Source organism: Furipterus horrens, unplaced genomic scaffold (assembly GCF_987537825.1).
Source record: "Furipterus horrens unplaced genomic scaffold, mFurHor1.1.pri manual_scaffold_8, whole genome shotgun sequence".
NCBI lineage: Eukaryota > Metazoa > Chordata > Mammalia > Chiroptera > Furipteridae > Furipterus > Furipterus horrens.
The window spans coordinates 28,354,394-28,379,593 of record NW_028327178.1 but is presented as its reverse complement, the minus strand read 5'-3'; the positions used below and the strand labels follow the sequence as shown (position 1 = coordinate 28,379,593).

Sequence of the window (25,200 nt, the reverse complement as noted above, 5' to 3'; positions counted from 1 at the left end):
TCACTTGCATTATGGGTTCAATTGTGTTCCCCAAAAAAGATATGTTGAAGTCCTAACATAAGTACCTCAGAATGCGACCTTATTTAGAAATAGGGTCACTACCGTTATAATTAGTTAGCATAAAGTCATTAGGGTGAGTCCTAATCCAATATGACTGGTGTCCTTATAGGAAGAGGGAAGACAGTGTGAAGAAAGACACAGGGAGACACCATACGAAGACACAGGGACACACAGAAGCAGAGGGAAGCAGCCATTTGTACATGGAGGCAGAGATTGGAGTGATGCTTCCATAAGACAAGGAATGCCTGGGGCTGTCAGGATCTGAGAGAAGCAAGGAAGGACCAACCTCTAGAGATTTGAAGAGAACATGTCCCTGCTGACACCTTGATTCCAGATTTCTGGGCCCTAGAACTGTGATAGAATCTATTTCTGTTGTTTTAGGCCAATCAATTTGTGATAATTTATTATAGTAGCCTTTCCCTGGCTGGTTTGGCTCAGTGGATTGAGCGTCGGCCTGCAAGCTAAGTGTCGCTGGTTCGATCTTCCAGTCAGGGCACATCAGAGAAGGAAAACTCTGACTCCAAAAAACCTCCGCTGCCTTGCGGCATACCTCTTCAGGGGAAAGGCTAAGGGAGTAAACCCGGACAGAAAATCCGGAGCCGGAGTCCCTAAGGCGGTTTGACGTTGTAGTCAACACCGGCAACTCCTGCGGCGCACCTGAAGCCAAGCTGTATTGACTCCGTCTTTCCCTTGGACCCTTCAGCTGCGAAGAGAGGGGGGGTCTGCTGCATGGGCAACAGCAGACCCTCCATATCACCCTGCCCAGGCTCTGTAGCTTCAGCTTCACTGGAGAGGACACTCCAGCGTCATCGCAAGATGTCGATTCAACACGGGAGGAGACAGATACCGTGTCACTCCCGAGTCGGACTGCACAGCCATTCTCGGCGGTGCAGATAGACTCTTAAGAAGCTACACCATCGTCTCTCGAGACGGACGGCTGCCGATATACGATTATAGTAGCCTTGCCTTAGGAAACTAATAAGTATGGTATGCATATTTTGTTGAAATAGGTACACTCCGTCATCATGAGTCCCATGCCTGTTTCCAGCCTGGCTGCTATGTCCTCTTCCGGGCCACATGGTCATACCATGTGTGGGTCAGTAGCTTTGGGAAGCAGGCACATTTTATAGACTTGGATTCAAATAGGCAGCATTTTTATATTTCCTACAATTTCTCTTACTTACCAGCATCTGGTATGTTACAGAGGAAAATACATGAAATCACTGCTATTTCTTGAGCACTGTTGAAGAACTAGCCACGCCTGGCTCTATGATTTATGAGTAAGAGAAATGGCAGGAGTGTGAGGCTGGTGTCCTGGATACAAAGTGCTGTCCTTGGGAGACGCCAGGTGGGGAGTCAGATGAATGGTGTGGTGGGGTCATGTGCCTGTGTTCTGGACCCTGTCCCATCTCCTCCCCAGTTCAGGGCCTTTGCACAGGCTGTTTCCTCTGCTCAACCCAACTTCTCCCACTGGATGTCTCAACTTAAGTGTCACCTTACCTAAGGGAGAACTATTGTCTCCTCCTCATACACACCCTCCCAGCCCCATTCTTTGCTTGCTTCATAACCTTCACTATTTTATTTATCTGCTCTCTTGTTTTTTGCCATGGTGAGTACTTTGAGTATAAGAACTATGCCAGCTTTCTCCCCCATGTACCGCTGATAGTAGGCATTCATTGGGGACCCCTTACCCGCAGAGATCCCCTGGTGTCACAGATGAAATGAAGAGAGAAGGCCGACAAAATGTCTGAGAGACAAATGCCTTGACTGCCTTCCTCCAAGGTCTTTTATTGAGTGCAGTAAGCTTAAGGGCACATAGCATGCACATAAAGCTCATCAAGCAACCAAACAGTGAGGATTACAGAAAACAGATATTTTTCAGGGATAACAATTGAAGGAACATTGAGATCTCCCTCTGGTCAGGGTGTGTTGGACACAAAGACTTCAGATGGCCATAAAATAGAGAGGGTAAGTTCATTTTGAGTTAAAGTTAAAACCTCTGCTGCTGGTACAACAAAGCGATCAAGCCAGGTAAAAGAACTGGGCAAGCTTCAAAGGACATAAAGCATTTTCTCATGGTCTGATTCCCACTGGGGCCCACTGGCTATAGCATCGAGGCACATATGCACCCAGCTTTCCCGGTTTTCTGGTCAGGTCTTACAGGCTTTGGTTCCTTTGCTTGGCCTGCATGGGGCTCCAAGTCTCAACACTTTCCCAGGGGGACCCCTACAGGCACTGGTTCCCAACACCTAACAAGTGCTCAAAACCTCCTGCAGAATACATTATTGCTTGAAAGCTTCAGTGACATAGATGCAAACACCCTGGACACCATCAAGGTCGTCTTAATTTTTACTGTACTGAACCACTAGGCTTCCAGACCTGCCTCTCATAGGCCCCAAGGCTTAATAAGTAAGTTGCAGCCTAAGGTCCCTGTTGTTGGGCAGCTCATCATCTTCACCTTCATGACCCTCATCCTCAACTGTGTTATATGTTCTGTGCGTCACCAGTATAGACTTAAGGCTCAGGAACGAATGCTTCTTTGAGAAGCTCCTGCACACATTACCAAAGATCCTAGTGCACACATAGCTAGGAGAGTCACAGACTCTGTTAAAACAGAAGTTGGCCCATGTCACTCTGCTGCTCAGAACTACCCCCTGGTTACTTGCCTGACCATGAAAACTGAAAACCCAGGTCCTTACTGTGCTGACCAAGGCCTTTGGGGTCTGGCCCAGCTAAGCCTCTGACTCATCTCCTCTGCCCTTCTCCTTGCTCACACTGTCTGTTGGTACTCCTGGAGCATGCCACATGCTCTTCTGCAGTAGGATCTGTCTACCCAAATAAGTGCATGTCTGTCTTCTCCACCTCTTTCTAGCCTGAGTTCAAATGTCACCTCATTGGGCTCACCTGGGCCACTCTATTTTTTCTTTAGACTTTTTATTGTGACACAAATGTAGATTCATATGTAATTACAAGAAATAATACAAAAGATCTCCTTGGCCTTTACCCTATTGCCCCAGTGGTAACATCTTACAAACTTATAGCACAATAGTACAACCACCACATTGGCATTAATAACAGTCAAGATACTGAACATTTCCATCCCTGCAAGGATCCCTCATACTTCCCTTTTATAGCCACACTCACTTCCCTATGGCCCCACCCCCACTTTAACCCCAGCAACCACTCATCTGTTGTCCACTTCCGTAATTTTGACATTTTAATAATGTTAAATAAATGGATTCATATAGTATGTATCCTTTGGGGCACTGACTTTTTTCACTCAGATAATTCTCTGGAGATTCATCCAGGTTGTTAGGAATATTAATAGTTCATTCCTTTTCACTGCTGAGTAGTAGTCCATGGTGATGAAGTGCCAATTTGTTTGATCATTTACTCAGTAAAGGACAGGTTGTTTTCAATTTGTGGTTATTACAAATAGAGCTGCTATGGAAATCCATGTCTAGGTTTTTGTGTGAACAGTTTTCATTTTTCTAAGATAAATGCCCAAGAGTACAATCGCTAGGTCACATGTTAATTGCATGTTTAAATTTTAAAGACACTCTGATCATTTGCTTTTGAACTGTAGACTCTCCCCACATACTCAGAAACATCCAACTCTTTTTACCCTGCTCTACTTTGATCTTCTCCCAGCATTTCACCTTCTAATATACTGTATAATGGGCTTATTTGCCTATTAGGTTTAGGTTTATTGTGTCCCTGGCTGGTTTGGCTCAGTGGATTGAGCGTCGGCCTGCAAGCTAAGTGTCGCTGGTTCGATCTTCCAGTCAGGGCACATCAGAGAAGGAAAACTCTGACTCCAAAAAACCTCCGCTGCCTTGCGGCATACCTCTTCAGGGGAAAGGCTAAGGGAGTAAACCCCGACAGAAAATCCGGAGCCGGAGTCCCTAAGGCGGTTTGACGTTGTAGTCAACACCGGCAACTCCTGCGGCGCACCTGAAGCCAAGCTGTATTGACTCCGTCTTTCCCTTGGACCCTTCAGCTGCGAAGAGAGGGGGGGGTCTGCTGCATGGGCAACAGCAGACCCTCCATATCACCCTGCCCAGGCTCTGTAGCTTCAGCTTCACTGGAGAGGACACTCCAGCATCATCGCAAGATGTCGATTCAACACGGGAGGAGACAGATACCGTGTCACTCCCGAGTCGGACTGCACAGCCATTCTCGGCGGTGCAGATAGACTCTTAAGAAGCTACACCATCGTCTCTCGAGACGGACGGCTGCCTACGAGGTTTATTGTGTTTGATCTGTCTTATGCATCTGGCCGAGAGCAGGCATAATGAACACCAAAGCAGGCTCCAGCCCTGAAGTCAGACCTCTGAACCTCGTCCTCCATCATGGGAAACTTGCTGGGATCATGAGATCACACAAAGGCCACTGTGCCCATGAGCTGCGTAATGTGGTTGTGGTGACGAGACAGAGTCTGAGCACGAATTCCCCAGATGAAGCAGTCTACTGGGTTTATAAGCAAACCACACTGAGCTCAAAAGCCAAATCAGTGCTATCCTTAAATAAAACTTACAGTGCAGGAAAAGTTTTAACCCAGAAACTCTATTGATTTATGACCTAGCCAAGCAGAGCTGCAGTCCACAAAGACTCCCCCAACCCCCTGCTGCCCTGCTGTGTGCTTCCAGGCACCCTCCTGTCCCAGGGGAAGGAGTCTTTGCAAATGCACTGAAAGGATTCTAGTTAGAAACATTCAGAGAGCCCCAGAGGCAGGAGAGTCAAGACAGGACTGTATTTCATGATGAAAAGCGAAAACCAAATAAACAAAACTGCCTGTCTTGGCATCTTGCCAACTCAGCTGTGTAAGTGAACAGCACAACATTCCTCAGCTCTGCGGAAGCCCCTGGAAGAAATCCAGAACCTTGTGTACTTAGCCTGACTAGTGGGGGAGGGGTGTTATTATTATCATTACCATAAAGTCATTTATTTCTTAATACATTGGTTTCTTTCATTTTGAACGTTTATTTGACATTTGCACTGATTGGGGGAATGCTGGAAGAAATGATGAAATAATATTGTAAAATAATGTTCTGGCCGACTCAATGTGGAAATGTTTATAGTGTTCCCATTAACACCAGATGATGTCAGCCTGACTATTGTGCTGCTTTTTCAAAAACACACAGGGCTGACAAACCTTCACAAACAATCCAAAGTGAGTCAAGGCCCTAAAAAACTTTTTCTCCATAAACACCCTCCTCGGTGATTTGATCCCAACGGCAAAACCCATGAGGATGTCAGGAGCGTGGTGGCTCTGAATGCTGAGAACTCACGTGTCCCATCCTCTGAAGCATCGTCCAGGGAGGTGACTCGGGTGTCACTGTGTACAAGGGCCACCTATGTCCCCTCCCAGCCTGGCTCTGTGGGATCTGATGTCTCTGTGCTTTGTTCCCCACTTTTCTTCCTGACCCTCTTTTCTCCTCCACTTTTTCCTTCTTTTATTCCCTCTTCACCCCCCACCCTAAGCTAAACCAGCTAAATCAACTAGGCCTCAGCGTCCATAATGGAAATAGAGCTTCAGTCTTGGTGCTGTCAACCGCCATCCTCATCCAGGAGCCACAACTCCCAGCCTGGAGGCCCTCAGCCCTGGGCAGCTAGAAGCGAGGAGAGGGGCTGAGCTGTGCCAGGGGGCAGGCCTCACTGTTCCTCTCCCAGCAGAGACCAACTACACCCCTGCCCAGACTCATTCCATACAAGCTCCACCGAGACTTTGTTCTGGCTTCCCTGGGTTTCCTCAGTACTGCAGAGGATCACAGGAACCACAGGACACAATCACCACGGCCTCCTCACAGGGTCCTGGGGTACAGGACAGGGGCCTGAGGACGGAAGGCTCATTGCAGACTTCAGTGCAGTGTCTGGGGAAGATTATCACCTTGTGGGAAAAAAGCAGAATCCATTTTTCAGAGGGTCTTCAAAAACCGAACTATAAATGCTCAGTGAGTACTACAGGCTGTGAAGGGAAGGAGAGGCAGGTGCCTGCCCAGGCCTTCAACCCTGGGTCAAGGAGCCAGAGCAGGGACCATTATCCTCAGAATCAGATGCCCCAGAGCCTGAATCCATGGGCCAGACCATATTGTCCAAGTTCATGGTGACTCCTGACTGCTGTAACAGAAGTCCATAGACTGGGTGGCTTAAACAACAGAAATTTATTTTCTCACAGTTCAGGAGGCTGAAAGTCCAAGATTGAGGTTCAGCAGGGTCAGTTTCTGTTCAGGACTCTCTTCCTGGCTTGCAGATGGCTACCTTCTCACTATGTCCTCATATAGGCTTTCTTCATTGCATGCACACAGAGACAGAGAGAAGCAGAGAAAGAGAGAAGGAGAGACAGAGAGAGAGAACACTCATGCTTTCTGCCTGCCTACAATATTCTCTTTTAACTTCCATATATTTCAAACATAAACCAAGGACAAGATGCAAATACCTTTAAATGAATAAAATATTTTCACTGTAATATAAAATATGAGTGCAGGACCACTATTCACTTTTTTGTAAAGAATGTATTTATAACCAACATTATGTTCCTTTTCTTTCAATTCTGTAGGATTTAATTTTTTTTTCTTTTTTTTAGGATTTAATTTAGTATCAAAAAGTTATGCCAAGTTCTCAAGTAGTTTTAGAATAGAATTACTGTAATAGTTTTAATCAACATGTTCAGGGGTATTAAAACAAAACTGTCTGTGTACTGTGTATCTGTAGATATGTATATATTTAAGAAAGCCCATGAATCATATTGCATACTACATGTTATAAAGTGTATACAATGTTGACTTGGATAACGTGTACCATTCTAATGGAGATCATAATTTTATGTTCACTTGATAAGTAATGACTAGAATGAGGCAATAACTAATCATTTCTAAACAGTTATTTCCATTAAAAGCCATATTAAGTATTTTGCCTGTTAAATTCTAGTTCTATGTTTTACATATTTTAATAGTTACATTGCTGTTTGGTTGCATCATGTATATTTATGTTATGAGTTTGCATTATGACTGTAAAATATAAAATTATATAATGCAATAAAAATGTTCTATTTCTTATAAAAAATTTTGTACCTAAGTGGGTATAAAAAAAATTGCATAAGTGCTTCAATAAATTAGTTCAAGAGTTAAGTCCGTTTTCAATTAAATTCTAGCAGCACAATTGATATTTTCTAGAACTGTTTCTTCTAAAATTACTAATGGAATTACTCTTACTTATACAACTCAAAGTTAAGATGCTCTGACATCAAATAAAATATTGAATTAGTGAAATAAAAAAAATTCTTTGTATAAGAATACTAATCCTATGGAATCAGGACCCCACCCTTACGAATTCATGTAACCTTGATTACCCCCTTATAGGCCCCATCTCCAAATACAGTCAGATGGGAGGTTAGGTCTTCAACATATAAATTGGTGGCAGGGGAGACACAGTTCAGTCCATAGCAGCTCCCCAGGAACTGGTGTTCCACTTGCCTAATTAGGAAAAAGTCCAGGGATGCCCAGCATCATTTTGGTTCTAGTCTGTATGTCTACTGGTCTGGGTGGTGCTGGGACATAAAGGGGTCAGAGCACCCTGAGTGCCCCTGCCCTGGTAAGAGCTCAACTGAGAATGGGGAACATTATGATATATAAGTTCTTTCCAAATCGAGCTGATGTGCCAATACAGGGGCTGTGTGTTGGCCCTCCGCCTCAAAAGCTGGACGGGAAGGAAGGATAGGCCATGGCCCCTCAAAGACAACCCATGGACCTGCATGTGAGAAGGCCAGGCATCCTCTCCCCATTTCCTTCACCTGGGTAGTAGAGGTAACACAGTGAACACTGTACATGTGTAGGGTTGTGTGGCACCTGTATGAGCACATGTATTTGGAGCCCTGAGAAGCAGAGGGAGGGGCTCTCAAGAGGCAGAGGCAGGAGATTAGTGTCCTCACTTTTTCATGGTGTCACAGAAAGTAGCTGTTGAATTCTTCTTCACGGTTAGGATGAAGAAGAATGCAACAGGCCTTCACTACCATGTTATCAACAGATAAGTCCAGATAAACTAAGAATCATACTTTTCTATTTGATGAATGAGTTGTAGATGCAAGGAAGCTCTGCTTAGCTGAATTTTGGGTAGGGATGAGCCCCTAATGGTTGAATCAAATGTTCAGCTGAGGCAAGCACCTAGCCTGGTGTAGGTAAGTAAAAGAGTGGGCTCTATAGAGGAAGACAAGGTGGATGGGCAGCAGCCAAGCTTTAAATGACAGGTTACGATTAATCAAAAAACAAATGTAAACCCACAAACCCAAGAAGCTGAGCAAGTCACAGACAGAATTAATATAAAGAAAATCATACTCACTTTGTAGTCAAAATGCTGACAACAAAGTTGAAGAAAAAAAATTTTAAAGGAGCCAGAGGAAAAACATGTTACATACATATAAAATTAAAGCTGACATTTCATCAGCAACAATGAAAGACAGAGGACAATGCAATGATATTTTTTAAGTGCTGAAAAAAAGAATCTATAAACTACAAAAATATCTTCTAAAAATTCAGGTGAAATAAAGACATTTTTGGATAAATAAAAGCTGGGAGTCATCCCTTGCAAATACACACTATAAGAAAGGCTTTAAAAAATGTTCTAAAGGCTGAAAGAAAAATGAAATGAGATTAAGTTAATAAGAGAGAAAACAAATTTCAAACATCAGGAATAAAGGGAATACCAATCCTGAAGACATAAAAGATTAATAAAGGTTAATAAGCATTTTTTGAACAATTTTATGCTAAAAAAATGGAAAGTCAAATAAAATGAAAAATAACAACTTACTAAAATTGATGAGGAAGAAATAGAGGAAGAAATAGAACATGTAAAGAGCCCCACGCTGACTTTTAAAATTAAATGTGCAAGTAAATACGTTTTGCAAAGAAAACTTCATTCTCAGATGCTTTCACTGGTAAACTACATCAAACTTGCAAAGAAAATTATATCAGTTGTACATCAACTGTTTCAAAGAATAAAGGAAGAAACCATTTCCCAATTTTAAAAAGTTTTGGCCGGTCCAATCCTAATACCAAAACCAGACAAGACATTATGAGAAGAGAAAACCACAGACCACTATCCCTTATGAACAGAGACACAAACATCCTTAACAAAATATTAGCAAATTGAACTCAGTAATTTTTTTTAAAAAAAGGTTAATGCAGCATGACCAAAACCTGGGCATTTTTTTTTCAGGAATATAAGGTTAAAAATATTAATCAGTATAATTCATCACATTATCAGAATAAAAGAGAAAAATCATATCACCATCTCAATAGATACAGAAAATACAATTTACAGAATTCAACATTTCATGATAGAACTTTTAGCGCACTAGAAGTAAAAGGAAACTTTCTCAACCTGATAGCATTTCACAAAACATCAACAATAACCCTACAACTAACATCACACATAATGATGCAGTATTAGAAGTATTGTCTTAAGACGGAGACCAAGGCAAGGCTGCCCACTCTCACCACTTCTGTTCAACAGGTGCCAGAGATCATTATTTACTTGGACCACAAGGCAAAAAAGAAATAATAGGCATAAAGACTGGAAAGAAAGAATTCAAACAGTTTAGAACTAATACGTGAATTTGGCAAGTTCTCAAAATACAAGGTCAATGTAACTTATAATTTGTATTTCTATACACTGGTGGGAAACAATTGAAAAATTAAATTTAAAAAATACTACTTGACAAAAAAGGATCAGATTGGCGGAACAGTTTGCGAAGTAAGAATCATGTTTATGATGATGGTAATGGTCAATTCAAAAGTAAAATTAAGAAAGCAATTCCACTACAATAGCATTAAAAAATAACATACTTACAAATAAATTTAACCAAGGAGACAAAAGACTTGTACACTGAAAACTACAGAACACTGCTGAAAGAAATTAAATGAGAACTAAATAAGTGGAGAGATATGCCATTTTCGTGAATTGGAAGACTTAATATTGTTATGATAACAATACTACACCAAAGCAATATACAGATTTAATGTAACCCCTATCAAATTCCCAATGGCATTTTTTTTACAGAAATAGAAAAACACATACTAAAATTCAGATGGAATCTTAAGGGATTCCAACTCACCAAAATAATCTTGAAAAGAACAAAGTTGGAGGACTCACACTTCCTGATTTCAAAACTTACTAAAAAGTTACTATATTCAGAACAGTGTAGAACTAGCATGAGAATAGATACATAAACCAGTGGAATAGAATAAAGAGCCCAGAAATAAACTCACATATATGGTCAGTGGGTTTTCAACAACAGCCAAGACCATTCAGTGTGGAAAGGACAGGCTTTCTAACAAATAATGAAGCAAAAACTGAATATCCATATGCAAAGGAATGAAGCTGGACCCTTACCTTACACTGTAAACAAAAATTAAATTAAAATGAATAAAGACCTAAGTGTAAGAGCTAAAACCCTAAGAAGAAAATATATAGGAAAAGCTTCATAGCATTAAATTTAGCAATGATTTCTTGGATATGACACTCAAAGCACAGGCAACAAAAAAATATAGATAGATAACTTGGACTTTATAAAAATTTAAAAAGTTTTATGCACCGAAGAGTACTATCAAGCAAGGAAAGACAACCTAAAGAATGGGAGAAATTTTTGGAAATCATATATTTGATAAAGGTCTAGAATCAAGAAAAACGAAAGAACTTTATAACAACAACAAAAAGGAAAGAACCCAATTTAAAAATGGGCAAAAAGTTATACAAATGGCCAATAAGTACTTGAAAAGATACTCAACTTCATTAGTCATCAGATAAATTCAAATAAAAAACCATAATAAAATATCACTTCATACTCACTAGAGGGGGTATGATAATTTTTAAAAAACAGAAAATAAACAAGTCCTGGGGAGGATATGGAAAATTTGGAACCCTTGTACATTGCTTGTGGGAATATAAATTGTGCAGCCACTGTTGAAAACAGTTTGATGATTCCTAACGAAGTTAAATCACCAAATGATTCAGCAATTCTACTCATAGATATATAACCAAAAGAATTGGAAACAAGTGTTCAACCAAAAACTTGTACAAGTGTTCAAAACAGTACTATTCACAGCAGCCAAAAGGTGAAACAAACCAAATGTATATCAACTGATAAATGGATAAGCAAAATGTGGTTTATCCATACAATGGAATATTATTCATCTATAAAAATAAAAGTACTGATACTTGCTACAACATGGATGAATATTATTCTAAGTGAAAGAAGCCAGATGCAAAAAGTTACATACTATATGATTCCATTTATATAAAATATGCAGATAGGTAAATCCATAGAGACAGAAAGCAGAAGGGTGTTTGCCAGGGATTGGTGAAAAGGGGAAGCAGACAGCTAATGGATACAGCTTTCTTTTGGGGGGGTTATGGGAATATTCTATTAAGATTAAATAGTGGTGATGGTTGCACAGCTTTCTCAACATTATAAAAACACTGAATTGTACACTTTAAAAAGGTTTTTAGTGTATGTAAATTATATCTTGACGAAAACATTCCATAAATAGAGACCTGTACACCAAAAATGTGATCATTATCACTATATATACCTTTTAGAATCACCAAAATCCAGAATACTGACAACCCCAAATGCTTGCAAGGATGAGGAGCAATAGGAACTCTCATTCATTGTGACACAGCCACTTTGGAAGACAGTTTGTTATTTTCTTACAGAATTAAACAGAGTCTTACCATACCATCCAGTCATCATGTCACTTGGTGTTTATCCAAAGGAGCTGAAAACTTTTGTCCACATAAAAATCTGCACACAGAAGCTTACAGTAGCTTTATTCATAATTGTGAAAACTTGGAAGCAACCAAGATGTCCTTTAACAGCTGAATGGATGAATAAGTTGGGGTACATCAGACAATGGAATATTATGCAGCATTAAAAAGAAATGAGCTATCAACCCATGAAAAGACATAGAGGAACTGTAAATGCATATTACTAAGTGAAAGAAGCCCATCTTAAAAGGCAATATAATGTGCATGATTCCAACTATATGACATCTAGAAAAGGCAAAACTATGGAGGCAATGAAAAGATCAGGGGTTGGGAGAAAAAGAGGGATAAATAGGCAGAACACACAAGATTTTTAGGGTATTGAAAATATGTATGAAACCATAATGATGAATATAGGTCATTATACATTTATCCAAACCCTGACATCATACTCAAAATAATTCAAAATGGAGAACAAACTTAAACAGAAAAAGGAAACTATAATGCTTCTGGAAGAGAGCATACAGTATTTTCATGATTTTAAGGTAGGCAAACATTTCTTAGGACACAAAAAAACACTAACTGTACAAGAAAAGTAGTGATTAAAAAAAGGCATCAAAATTCAAACACTGCTATCAAAATATACCATTTAGAGAATGAAAAGAATTAACGACCCCAATGACTACCACAGCCTGGTTAATAGCAGCAGGTGCAGAAACTCGTCCTGGCTTCCCACTCTCCTGCTGCAAAGGCTTAAGCTGTTCAAAGGCCCCGGTCAACACCTACCCATCTTTTCTCTCACTTAGAATGGTAGATTGGCAGGTTGCCAAGGATGTGTCAGGCCCTGACCAATTGAAGACCTTTCCCATCTACCAACAAAGCCTACATCTCTAATAACATTTCTGCAAATACCAACTGGCCATAGGTTTTCTCAACCTTCTTTTTAATAATCAATTGGTAGCCAAGTTCCAGGTATAGAAGGCCTTAAGGATCACATTCTGAATTTGGCGATGAAATTGACAGTTCTGAAACTGCCTGCATAATACCTCAGCTTGCTCAAGAAGCATCTTCTGTAATATTTTATAATCTGGCTACTAAGGCACTTCATATCTGTATCATCTCACAAAGCACATTTACATGAAATTTCACATAAGCTCCACACTACGAGGTTATTATTACCTTCATTTTCAGATGAGCACATTAAAATGTCTGGGTATTCTCGTGACCTACCCTCTACCCATCTGATAAGTAAAGCTCTGGAGCTCAAACCCAGGTCCTCAGACTCCAGATCCAGCATTTCCCATTTCATTGCCAGACCTGGCTGGGAGATGCCGGTGGAAATAGATTCAGTCACTAACTTTGCTTCATCAGCATGGGGGTGAGTCCATCACAAACAAAATTTAGTAGAATTTACAGAATGGGGATGGGACCAGTGAGACATTTTTCCTATCCCAGCGTGACCTTGTGTAATGAGAGCAGCCACCATGCGGCCACTGAAGGCTCTGGGAAACCTAAGGTTTCACTTCATGGGATTGAGCAGCATGAGGGTGTCCTAGTATGAGCAGAGCCAGATTTTGCTCACACTGGCAATCCTTTGATTCCTAGTTACCAGTGGAGGGGAAGTGAGCAAACTGCCCCAAAAGACGAATCTCATCAGGCCCTTGATCTGAAATCTTTCAGATGTGAAAGTCAGCCAGGTGTTCTGCAGCTTTTTGATTGTATGATTGTTTTATAAGCCTTCTAATCCTTATTTCATTTTGAGATGCCAAAGCCTTTGCTAACTGAGTGAGACATAATGTGAGGAGCACTTGACAATGAGCCAGTCTCCTGTCCTGGCCCTTATTTCTGTCCTGATTCATGCTGGGGGGAAACCAGGAAGAAGGTGGCAGAAAGTGGATAACAAAGTTGGGACTGCGGCGTGAAGAAGTACAGAGACAAGAGAGCTGGAGAGATGGCAGGTAGAACAAACAGTAAGATGTTAGGATTTCAGCAGGCAGGAGGTGGGTGGGGGGAGGACGTCTACGTAACAGGGTTCATGGTGCATATTTCAGGTTTTTAAAGGCAATGAAAAACTTATTTTCTTTTTTTTTTTAAGAAAAATTTTATTTATTGATTTTAGAGAGAGAGGAATGGAGGAAGAGAAACATCGATCTTTTTTGTTCCACTATTTATGCATTCTTTGGTCGATTCTTCTATGTGTCCTGACCAGGAATCAAACCCACAACCTTGGCATATTGGGATGATGCTCTAATCAACTGAGCTACCCAGACAGGGCCCAGCCTGCTGATTGATTTTCCATTCAACAGGAAGTCTTTCATAACTTAATTCCATGATGGTATCATCATATATGCCACAAATAGGCAAATCAAGGTACTAACATTACATTTGAGATATTTCTGCGACAATAAGAAAAGCTTCTCCCCAAATTTCCCCTTGATAACATCTCCCCCTCCTCAAATTTTCCCATTCCCCCCTAAAACAACAACACAAGAAACACATAATGGATGAAATCAGAGTAAAATATATTTATAGCTCCACAAATTACTCCAAGAAAAACTGGCCAGACTTTGCATATGCACAATAAGATATGGAATCTCCTTGTTTTGGATTTGTTGCACCTAGGTATTATGGGAAATGACTGCTTCGCTATCATGATTTCTACAAGGTAGAATGTGGTAGAGTCACATTCTGAGTCATTTCCAAAAACGCTTTTAAGGGAAGTTCTGCAAATACTATTACTTCTTAAGGGAGGAACAATTTTAACAACCATTTCTTCTTTTCAAGTCATACCAAGTAACATATTACTTTTTGAATCAGAAATAAGTTAAATCAGAATGCTTAAAGTACATGCTAATAGTAGTTCTTATGGATTGTATAATAGATTTTTAAAGTAGCAGTAAAAAAAGCTGAAGTGAGTGAGTTTTCACTTAGTAACTAGTTGATACTTAATCATGCCTAAAATTTGAAAGGCAGCATTTTGGATCTGTGAATAAGATTTTCTTCAATCATATGTGATCTAGCAGCTGCAATTCCATTGGGGGTTGTAGGGTGACTTTTTAAAAAAACTTTTTATATTTTTAATAAACTTTTAATCTTAGAATAGTTTTAGGTTGTAGGGAGAGGGGCCTGAGCTCCAGACTTCATCATAGAATTTTTCTTTTTTTTGATGCAGGAATTTTTATTTTAATTACAAACTTTTTATTTTTATTTTTAAAAATTAGTTATTTATTTATTGCTTTTCTATTACAGTTGTCCTCCTTTTCCCCCCATCGCTCCCCCCACCCAGCCCACCTTTTCTCCCACAGTCAATCGCCACCTTGTTGTACAGGTTCATGGGTTATTTATACTAGTTCCTTTCATTACAGAATTTTAAAAAAGGACGACAAGGCAGGACCCTGTGCATCCTGGAAACCCCAGTGATTCACACTGCTGAGTGATGAGATTGCTTCCAAGGGCAGAGGAGGTACCTGGTGCCCAGTCCCACGGTGCCTGGTGAGTGGGTGCCCAGGAAGGGTTTCACGTGTGCTGCAAGGAAGCTCAGGGGTCCTGAGGAGGTGGTGTTGTTATTTGCCTAGTGGCAGAGGCTATGTTTAAAAGGTGAGACTGTTTAAGGGAGCCTCCTAAATAAATTAAGGCACAGGCATTACATAGATAGGGCACAAACCAGGCTGGTAGGAGAAATGTGCCTGAGGTTTGAATCCATGAGTTCGAAGCTACAGAGCTTGGGGACACCTCAGGACAGTCTGGAGCGGGTTCAGCCCAGCTCATGGGCCTCCGGAAGGCAGGGGCCAGCTCAGTTGGGTCTGCAGTGAAGCTGTCTGCCCAACGCACTGCACCTCAGCTGTTTTTTCCCAGTCTCCACTGCACCTCGATGATGGAGGGTTGGCAATTTCACTCTCCTCTCCTCGCTCACACTCAAGGACTCTGTCCGGCATGCAGGCCAGGGTTCTCTTGGGTTATGGCTTTCCATTTATGCTCCTCCATGGAAAGTCCCCAGCTGATCCAGGATGTCCTCAGCAGTGCCCCATCCTGTTCTTGTCGCAGCTGCAAGCAGCCTGAGCCACATTCCTCCCACCTGAGTCACTGCTCCAGGCCACTGGCTGCCTTTCCTCCAGCTTGGCCAAGGGACCAGCCACTGTCCACTCCATTTTGTGGCTTGCCCCCTGTCCCTTCACATTTCAACAATACTACAGATTCATTATTGCCTTCTTGGAATGGCTATGTATTATCCAAAGAAAATTTTCCATACTTAAGTTAGCCCCTTTCCTTTTCTGAGTTCTTCTCAAGATCTAGCCGGTCCCACCCCTGCTGGGCCCCATTCCTAATTACATTATTTGATTACTTTTTTTTTAAACCTAGTTTCCTTGACTATTACAACACTATTTTGACAAGTCAATTGTCTTTTGGGGTTTGGTCCCTGCACTCCCTGTCCACCAATCTGTACACGGCTGACATTCTTTTCCTTGTTTATTGATTATCTCTTTGGCCACCTTACTAACCCTTCTATGGCAGGAGGCTTCCATGTCCCACATGAATGGGTAAATAAATGAAAAATGAGCAAACAGGATAATACCAAATGCCTAAGCCCAGTAATTTTGTATTTGTGGAATTGACTGGAAATTTTGAGACAAACCAGGTGGATCTTATTTATTTTAAATAATTGGCAGGCCCCTAGAATCATGTCATATTGAACTTCAAGTTTAAAATACCTATAATCCATAATTTAGGGCTAAATTTTGTGCTAATTACTGGAGTCTAGATACGCAACAAGTAAAGCCAATGATTTTAGAAAATTTGTGGGAGGGAAAACTTAAAAACATTTTCTTCATGGCCATTAACATTTTTACCCAGAAATGACAGTGACATTGACTCATATCCCCAAAGCATAATTCAGGTAGAAGGCTATTTATTCTAAACACAACCTTCTCATTTTTAAGTATTATTTGATAAACATGAAATATCCATTATGTATCAGACAAGATGATTATAAGTTTCTAGTCATTTTCCTTTATATAAAGAATATCCCCTAGTTTACTCACTTCTACTATCTCCAGGGTTTAGTCAACAAATGTTTTACGAACCTCTCCCACGTGCCAGACATTGGTCATGTCAAACTCCCTGCCCGGAAGGATCTCAGCCTAGTGATCTTGCAAGGCAACAGACCTGGAGCCTGCAGGCTGCCAGGGCTCCATGGAGTGCTTGGGGAATTCCGGGGCAGGGAAGGGACAAGGAAGCTTTCTGGAGGAGGTAACTGCTAAGCTAAGTGCTGAGGAGTAAGTGAACTCTCCAAGTGATAAGGGACAAGGAATGAGCTTACTGGGTTTTGGGAAATGAAATGTTGTGTTAGATACAAGTTATTTGAAAGAACACATTAGGCAATTTAAATGGGAATTAAGAAGCAGTCTTTCATATCCAGGATGTTGCTCTGAGGACAGGGAAGCCAGTATGCAAAGTCTCAATCCCTTCATCAGGATCTGCTTTTCAAGAAGTGATGAGGCCTGGTGAATGGGGATTCCATAGGAACACAGGTACATCTTCCCAGACACCTTTCTCTTTCCCAGCAACCTCATGGCCAGCTCAGACCATGACTCCTGGGCAGAATGCCCAACATCCCTGAGCCTCAGTTTCCCTCATGGTTAAAATGGAAGCAATTGATGCTCCCTGTTGGGAGCTGTTTCTCTTGGTTCTTCTCCCACTGCAAATACTGCTAGGCAAAGCACCTAAACACATTCATGTTGGTCTCAGTATTGGGTAGGTAGTAACAAGGGAGTATTTGTTCATGGTGAGGAGGTGCATGGACAGAATGGAATTGGGCCCCTCCTTACAGAAGGGACCTGCACAGCAAGAGGTCCAGGGTACCTGAGGTGGGCGTGAGAGGCAACGGTGCCTGCCTTAGAGCTCTTATCCTGGCTTTGCCAGTCTCCATTCACTCCGATTTAAAAGTTAAAACAAAACCTTCAGTTTCTGGAGTGATGACAGATAACAGAATCTTCAAAAATGGAAGATACTTCACCATTCATCGCTCCTACCCTCCCTCCCCTGATTTAATCAAGACAATTTCTGTTCCTTTCCATTAGAGTCAATGACTCATAAGGGAACAACACAATAGTTTAAATAAATACCACATCTGGCAAAGCCATCAGGCATTTTTCGTCTAGCTATTGGTTTTCACTCAAATATTTATGAAGCATGTAAGATGTGCAAGCCTCACTGCTAGGTGTGGAAATGCCAGGAAAGGTAATTTAAAATAAATGTGTTCATCCAATCTTCTCCTTTAGAGAAGGTGTGTTTGCCGGGTTCTCCAGACACACAGAACCAATAGAATGCATAGATAGACAGATTTATCTTAAGGACTTGACTCACGTGATTGTGGGTCTGGCAAGTCTGAAACCTAAAAGGAAGAGCTAATGTTGTAACTTGAGCCCGAAGGCAGCCCGGGGGCAGAATTCCCTCCTCTTTGCTGATCTCAGTCTTTTTCTCTTAAGGTCTTCAACTGATTAGATGAGGCCCACGAATGCCATGTTAATCTGCTTTATTCAAAATTTACTGGTGTAAATATTCATCTCATCTCAGCGACATCCAGACTGGTATTTGACTACAAACCTGGGTACAGTGGCCCAGACAAGCTGCACCTAGAGTTAACTATTGCAGATCGCTCTGTGGGAATATACAATTGCACAGGAATTTCGGAGTTCTCACGTTACCCCCAGGCCAGGTCCCTGTGCTCCTTCTCACACTCCTCAGGTTAGCTCCAAGCCAGCCTTCTCTTGCCAAAGGAAGCAAGGGCTGAAAGGGACCCTGTGGGTGGATGCAGGGGGCCTGGCTCACTGCCCTCCCAGCCTCCTAACAGCTGTGCAGTTTCACCCCTTCGACTTCAGGTTTCTCAGGTGTGAAGTGGACACGCTGCTCTACCTGCCTCACAGGACTGTAGTGAGCATTAAATGGAAAGAATGTGTGGAGGAGTGGGGAGCGGCGCTTCACATGCCACGAGGTGCAGACATCGCGCTGTCAGGAAGCACTAGCATGCCTGCCACAGAGCAGGGCAGAGAGGGTTTCATGTCCTCATGGGTGGGGCAGGGCGGTGGGGCTTTCCTTATGGACTGAGGCAGCCCAGGAACACGGCTTGAGCCTCAGACAAGCCCGAGTTCCAGAGGGAAGGAAAGATTCCCAAACCAGAGCTCCTACACTGAGTTTTTGCTCTTTTAAAATTCCTATGTGCTCTTTCCAAAAATTCCAGATTTCATTGTAAGAAGTATAAGTTCTCTTTCTCATCACTCTTACCCCAAATCCACACCCTTCTCCAAAGGAGACAACTATTAACTCCTTAGCATTAACCATTCACATCGTTCTTACTGATTTTGTTGTTGTTGTTGTTACTACAAAAAATGGTGTTTGCCTGTGTTTTGGGATTTTTTTCACTTCAGCATATATGTTTTTCACTTTTGCATATGTGTTTTTTCATGTGTAAATCTGCCTTTTTTGTTTAGTGGGGTTTTTTCCCTCTTAAATTAGAGAGAAGATAAACAAGGAAAACAAATTAAAGACTCTTTATAAATAAAAGATGAACCTCACTGTTGGCCTAGGAAACCAGCTTTCTGAGAGAGTGTTCACATGGGTCAGCCCCCTTTCCTCTGGGAGGGGGCTACCAGGAGGGCTGACCTTTGCTCTCCCAGACCCAGTGTGTACCTGGAAGGCCCCACCTACACATTCCATTCCTAGAATGTTGGGTCTGGCCTTTCTCCTTTGCTCCTGTAGCCATGTTTGCCTCTGAGGCTGAGACAAAAGCTATTGGCCCTCTGCCACTCCATAAGCAAAGAAAAGGCAGAGTCGAATTTCAGAGAAAATGATAACGAGTGGGCACAAATACTTAGCATATTGTTTCTTTACAAAACCTTCCAGACAGGCAAGCAAGTTTGGGGGAATTGCACTACTGTGTACATTTGAAACATCTCATTTTCAAGGTCTTACATTGTCTCTGAAGGGACTTTTTCTTTGAAAAGACCAGAAACTCTCATCTTTATCTCTAGTTAGCAGTTTCCTCTCCAGTTGTTATGAGGGGAGATATCAGTCACCAAGGCCTCAGATCTCTGGAAAAAGCCCCTGCATTATTCCACATTGCAAAACACCAGGCCGTGCCCTTTTGCATTCACGCTGGAAAGATGCGAGCAGGATCCGAGTCACCGAGGCTGGTGAAGGTGACTCATCTTCCTGACCCTGAGTAGAGGAGTGGGATGTTAGGTGCATACTGTGCACTTGTCAGCTGTCAGCTGTCAGCATCCTGTTGGCCAGGAAAACACCGCTTCTTCCCAGGAAAGGTTTTGTCTGCAACTGGGACAGAAGCACCGGTGGACAGAGGCCACTGAGTCATGGAAGAAAACCAGGATGAACCCAACGGTTCTGTGTGTGCAGTGGGAAGAAAGTGCCCCATTTTCCCACTCAAGCCTGTCACCAAAACAAATAGACAACTTGCCCCTTTTTCATTTTTAAGGTTTTGTGGCCCATTATTACAGGAAAACAAACAATGGTAGTAGACATGATCAATACTAAGGAAGGCATAAAGCAATGATTTTGGAGCAGTCCAGTGGATGGTTTCTATTGGCCCTGCCTCTCCCTCTCATTCTGTAGTTTATTCATTCATCCGAATTCTCTACTCTCCACCCCATGACTCCTTTTTCCCTTTGGCCTTAGTCACAGATCACCTGTTTATTTAGCTAGTTATTTACTCTTCCTCATGCTCCATAAAAACATTGAGCCAGCTTGTACAAATACACGGAATAAAAGCTGGAACAAATGACCAAGATAGGCAGTGAAGATGACAAGGGGAAGTTGATAGAGCCAGCCAGGAGAAGAACACACAGAAATGTTGATAATATGTTTTTTAGCTTCTATAAGTGGGCTGCAAATTTGGATCTAAGAGCTCTAGGAGCCACAAGGGAAAAACTAATTAGGCAGAAAGTGCACATCTACCAGTAAGTCAGGAAAAGAGACCAGAGGAAGATGAGTGATCACAGTTCTCACTTGCTGGACATGTGGGCCAGGGATTGAGTTAAATGCTCTTCTGTCATTTTCTCATTAGATTCTGGCTATCATGTGGGGTGGATACTATTGTGATGTTCATTCTACAGATAAGGAATCTTGAGAATTTGAGAGCAAGTTAGTAATTTTCCCCAAACCAAACAATTTGTCAATTATAGAAAGGAGATTCAAACCCAGGCTATCAGGCTCCATGTCTCGGTGCCAAAGGAGCAAACTCATCTTGGTGGGCAGTGGGGGAATAATATGGACGTATCTCTGTAACAGACGCAATTGGAATTGTGGTAGGGTTGTGCCACCTCCTCTCTGTCGGTGTAATTCCTTAATGTAGGCACAACAGCAATAAACACAGCTGAAATTCAATGAAAGCAATTCCTCAAACTAAAAGTTTGTCCATGTGCTAAGTTCTTTGATGATCTAAGTTCTTTCTCTGTGTAGATGTATAAATATTGGAAATCCTACCAGGAAGTAGATCAACAGGTATTTTCTCAATCTATAGGCAGTTATTCTAATGCATCCCAAACCCACTCTAATATAATGTATTTATATCCCAGGAGAAATTCAAAGCTGATATCTTTGGTCTCTCCACTCCCATGCCAACATCAACACAGGAAATACAGCCAACAGAACATGCAATGAAAACCTCTGCTAAAAACATCTAGAGGACAACTTCATCTGCTTTGTGGTTCTTTTCTTCCAACCTAGTCTTTTGTGAAATACTTTAGGAATTAGGTATTCCCCCTATTAAAGACTTCAGACCACTCAGGAAACATTTCTCAAACTTTAAGCATCCACAAGCTAATGCAGGTCACCAATTTTAGGTAAAAATTCATCACAATTTTTAGTAATAAAAGCATCGTAAGCTTTTTAAAACTTTTTGTTACGGAGAAATTCAAACATATGAAAGTAGAAAGTATAATAAACCTCTATGTACCCGTCACTCAGTTTCAACAATTATTGACTTGTGGCCAATCTATTTCAACACTATTCCCATCCACTTTCTCTGTCTCAATCATCCTGAAGCAAATCCGATATATCATTCCATCCATAAATATTTCAGTATGTGTCTCTAAAAAACATGAATCTTTTCTTTTAACATTACAAGACCATTTTCATAACTAAAAGTATTCATAAGAGTTCCTAAGTATCATCAAATATCAAATTTCCAGTTGTCTCAAAAAAATTTTTTATGTTTTTTTAAAAAATCAGAATCCATGTAGGGTCCACATAGTCCTATCAGCTAGAACATTATTTTAAACAACAATAATACTTTCATACATTTGTAAGAGGACATAATTTTCTATCTCTTCCCGATGTATCTGTCCTATTTGTTCAGGTTTCTTTTTCTTAAGTTCTATTTACTTTTAGAGAGAGGGGAAGGAAGGGAGAAAGAGAGAGAGAGAGAGAAACATCAATGTGAAAGAGATACATCAATTGGTTGCCTTGCCCCCAGCTGGGGACCTGGCCCACAACCTGGGCATGTGCCCTGACCAGAAACCAAACCGGCAATCCTTCTGTTCACAGGCTGGGGCTCAATCCACTGAGCCACATGAGCCAGGGCTGTTCAGGTTTCTTTACTTCATACTCCATTCCTTTCTTTCCTTACCCTTTATTTCTACTAAGTTAAGCACTCCTAACTCACTGTTCTAGGTCACTGGAAAGAGCATCTAGTATCTAATGTCTCTTTCCAGTAACTAGGGATTCAGAAATGAGAGATTTCTCATTGAAAACACTTTTGGCCCAGTTACAAAATATATTCAAAATCCAGGTGATGCATGCTTTAACTTGGGAGATGGGGGCAAAATGGGTCTCCTTCATCCACGTGGACTGCTCCCAGCTCTGGAAAGCACTTGTCCAACCTTACAGGTAGTTCTAAACTATGCCCAATAATACATTGCTCTCCCCCTCTTTAAGTGAAGACAAGTATCAGATATTGGGAAAGAGTCCAGCTCCACTCAGAGGAGACAGGACCTGTTAGGTCTTTAAAAAGAAGCAATATGATTTCTCTGCTAATTGCTTTCTCTTTGAAGAGGCTGAGTGTGTAGCCTACAGGCCAATGCCAGAATTAACAAGGTCTCTGAGATAAATCACCAGTGGACATGCCATGATGGGCAAAGTCAAGTTCTTGCCCAAAATTGTGGAAAGGCCCTCTGATGGCAGAGGGAGAGTGGAGGGGAGGGATCAGACTGTCAGAAAGAGCAGTGAGGAGGGCACTGAACTGTCCAGGCAGGAAGTGGTGTGCTCCTGACGTGGAGTAGGGCAGATAGCAGAGGAATGTGAGCAAAGAGGAAATCTGGGGACTGATTGAATGTGTGTGGGGGGAGCTGCGGGGGTGGTAAAGTTGGACGGGGAAGAGTCTTTAGTGACATTCATGTTTCCAACTCCAATTCTGGGAGGCTTCGTGAAAAGGAATCCTAAATACACACACACACACACACACACACACGCATGCACATGCACAGAACCCTTTCCAAATTGCTCATGGCCCTGGGATGGCAACAGCCAGCTGATCTGTGAAGAAAATGGACCCCATGTGAAATACTCTCTTTGTAATTACAGCAAGGGTTCTCAACATGGGCTGCAGATGAGAAATATCGGGAGTTTAAAAAATACTATGGCCAGGCCCCAGCTCAGGGAAGCTGAATCACAATCCCTGGGTGTTTTTTTATCTCCGTTCCCCCCGCCCCCAACACAGGTGAGGCTACTGTGCAGCCAGGGCTGAGAGCCACTGGGCCAAGCACAGACAGCAAGGACTATTGGCACAAAACTACGCGCCCATTCCAAAACCTGTAGGAGGGCACACTGCTGGAACTGTTCGCAGCTTGAAGCTTAGTTTGGCTCAGCTTGGCCCCCTGTTGCTTGGGGTTAGAGCGACTTGACCTTTGGAACTCAGCTCCCTGGCAAAGAGAGGCTGCCAAGAACACCCTGGCAGGGGAACAGGAAAGGAGGGAGCCAGGTGTCTGGCGCAGGAGTTTCCCCTCTGCTTGCCCAAGGCAGCGGTTCTCAGACTTCTGCGTGACACATTCAAGCTGGGATATATGTTAAATGCAGATGCCTGAGTCTCACTCCCCGCAGCAGTCAGGTCCAGGGTGTGTAGCCCAGGAATCTGCATCTTAATGGGTCCCAGGTGACTGTTGGAGGGTTCATGGCACAAAGCCCTGGAAGCCCTGAGAGGCCCGAAGGGGCAACCATCTGTGGGCCCCCATGGTGGACACCTGCAGGGCAGATTCTCTTCCTCACCTAGACCCTGGCCCAGTGGACTCTGAAAAGGCAGGTCTGAGGTAGCAGCCAGTGGTCAATGTGAGAATAGTGTTAGTGGGGTGCTACCCAGTCCTGGGGGTGTGTGTGGTTCATGGAAAAAAATGCACCTGCCCAAGTTTTCACTGTGTAGCAGAAGGTGGAAGTGAAGGAGGAAGAGCCCTTGGCTCACTAACTCCCTGTTTCACCAAAAGGGAAACAGGAGCTTGGGGCAGAGGGATTCCTAGCCCGACTGGGGGCCGGAAATGCAGGAGCCAGAGGAACCCAAGAAGCAGCCTCCGGCTTTTCAGAGAACTTCAGTGTCTTCAGTGGGTTTCAATGTGAGGTCCCTGGACCAGCAACATCAGCATCCCTTGTTAGAAATACAGAAGTCCTGGCCCCACGCCATACCTACTGGATCAGGCTCTCTGGGGGTGGGGCCCTCAATCTGTTACAACAAGGCCTCAGGCGATTCTATTGTTCAGGTTCCAGGACCCTGCACCAGAGACTCAAATGCATCAGTGCTCATGGGCTTCAGGAAGGTTCCTCACCTCCCATTTCCTTTCCCTGGTGGGGAGGGCAGTGCTCACACAGCACCCCTCCCACTCCCAAGGTGCTGAATGATGGAGGCTGCTTGGGCCAGAGAAAAACGGAAGCCAGGTTCCGGGCAGCTGTCACCTGCCCAGCCAGCTGCTCTCCCAACTGACTCTCAGCTTTGTTTTTCTTTTCTCTAAGCCTGAGAGGGGTGCAGGGTGGGGCTTTCAGTCAGAAATAAAAAGCACTGAGTGCCTAACTTCCCTGAGTTAAGGCAACTCTGATCCAGAAGCCCCAAGGTCGGTTCCACCATCCTCCCTAGAGGTGTATGGGAGTAAAACTCAGAGAGGCGCAGGGCACATCTGCTCCCTCTGGTTCTCCTGGCCCAGGAGCACTTCCTTTTCTCTAAGGACTGAAGCAAATGCTGCCGCTCTGCAGGTTTCAGTCAAAGGGGCTGCATCCCGGACCAGGACAAAAGCCCTTCTTAGAAGGGGAGTTAATATTCGGACCCATGCCTTCAGAAATGTGTTTCAGTCAGCTTGGGCTGCTACCATGAAATGCCACAAAGTGGTGGCT

General features: G+C 42.6%; 1 protein-coding gene across 2 annotated transcripts in view; it reads right to left on the bottom strand.

Moving 5' to 3' along the window:
* The window catches only part of INO80C (INO80 complex subunit C), a 43,946-nt gene that overhangs the window by 1,158 nt on the left and 17,588 nt on the right, over positions 1 to 25,200 (bottom strand). Inside the window, exon 5 of one of the 2 annotated variants that reach the window (XM_090285652.1) lies at positions 5,037 to 5,950. The exons of the other annotated variant lie outside the window; for it this stretch is intronic. Coding sequence (XP_090141778.1) covers positions 5,813 to 5,950 — 138 coding nt within the window. The 3' untranslated portion in view covers positions 5,037 to 5,812. Of the gene's footprint in view, positions 1 to 5,036; positions 5,951 to 25,200 lie in introns of those variants that run through there. 2 annotated transcript variants of the gene reach the window in all.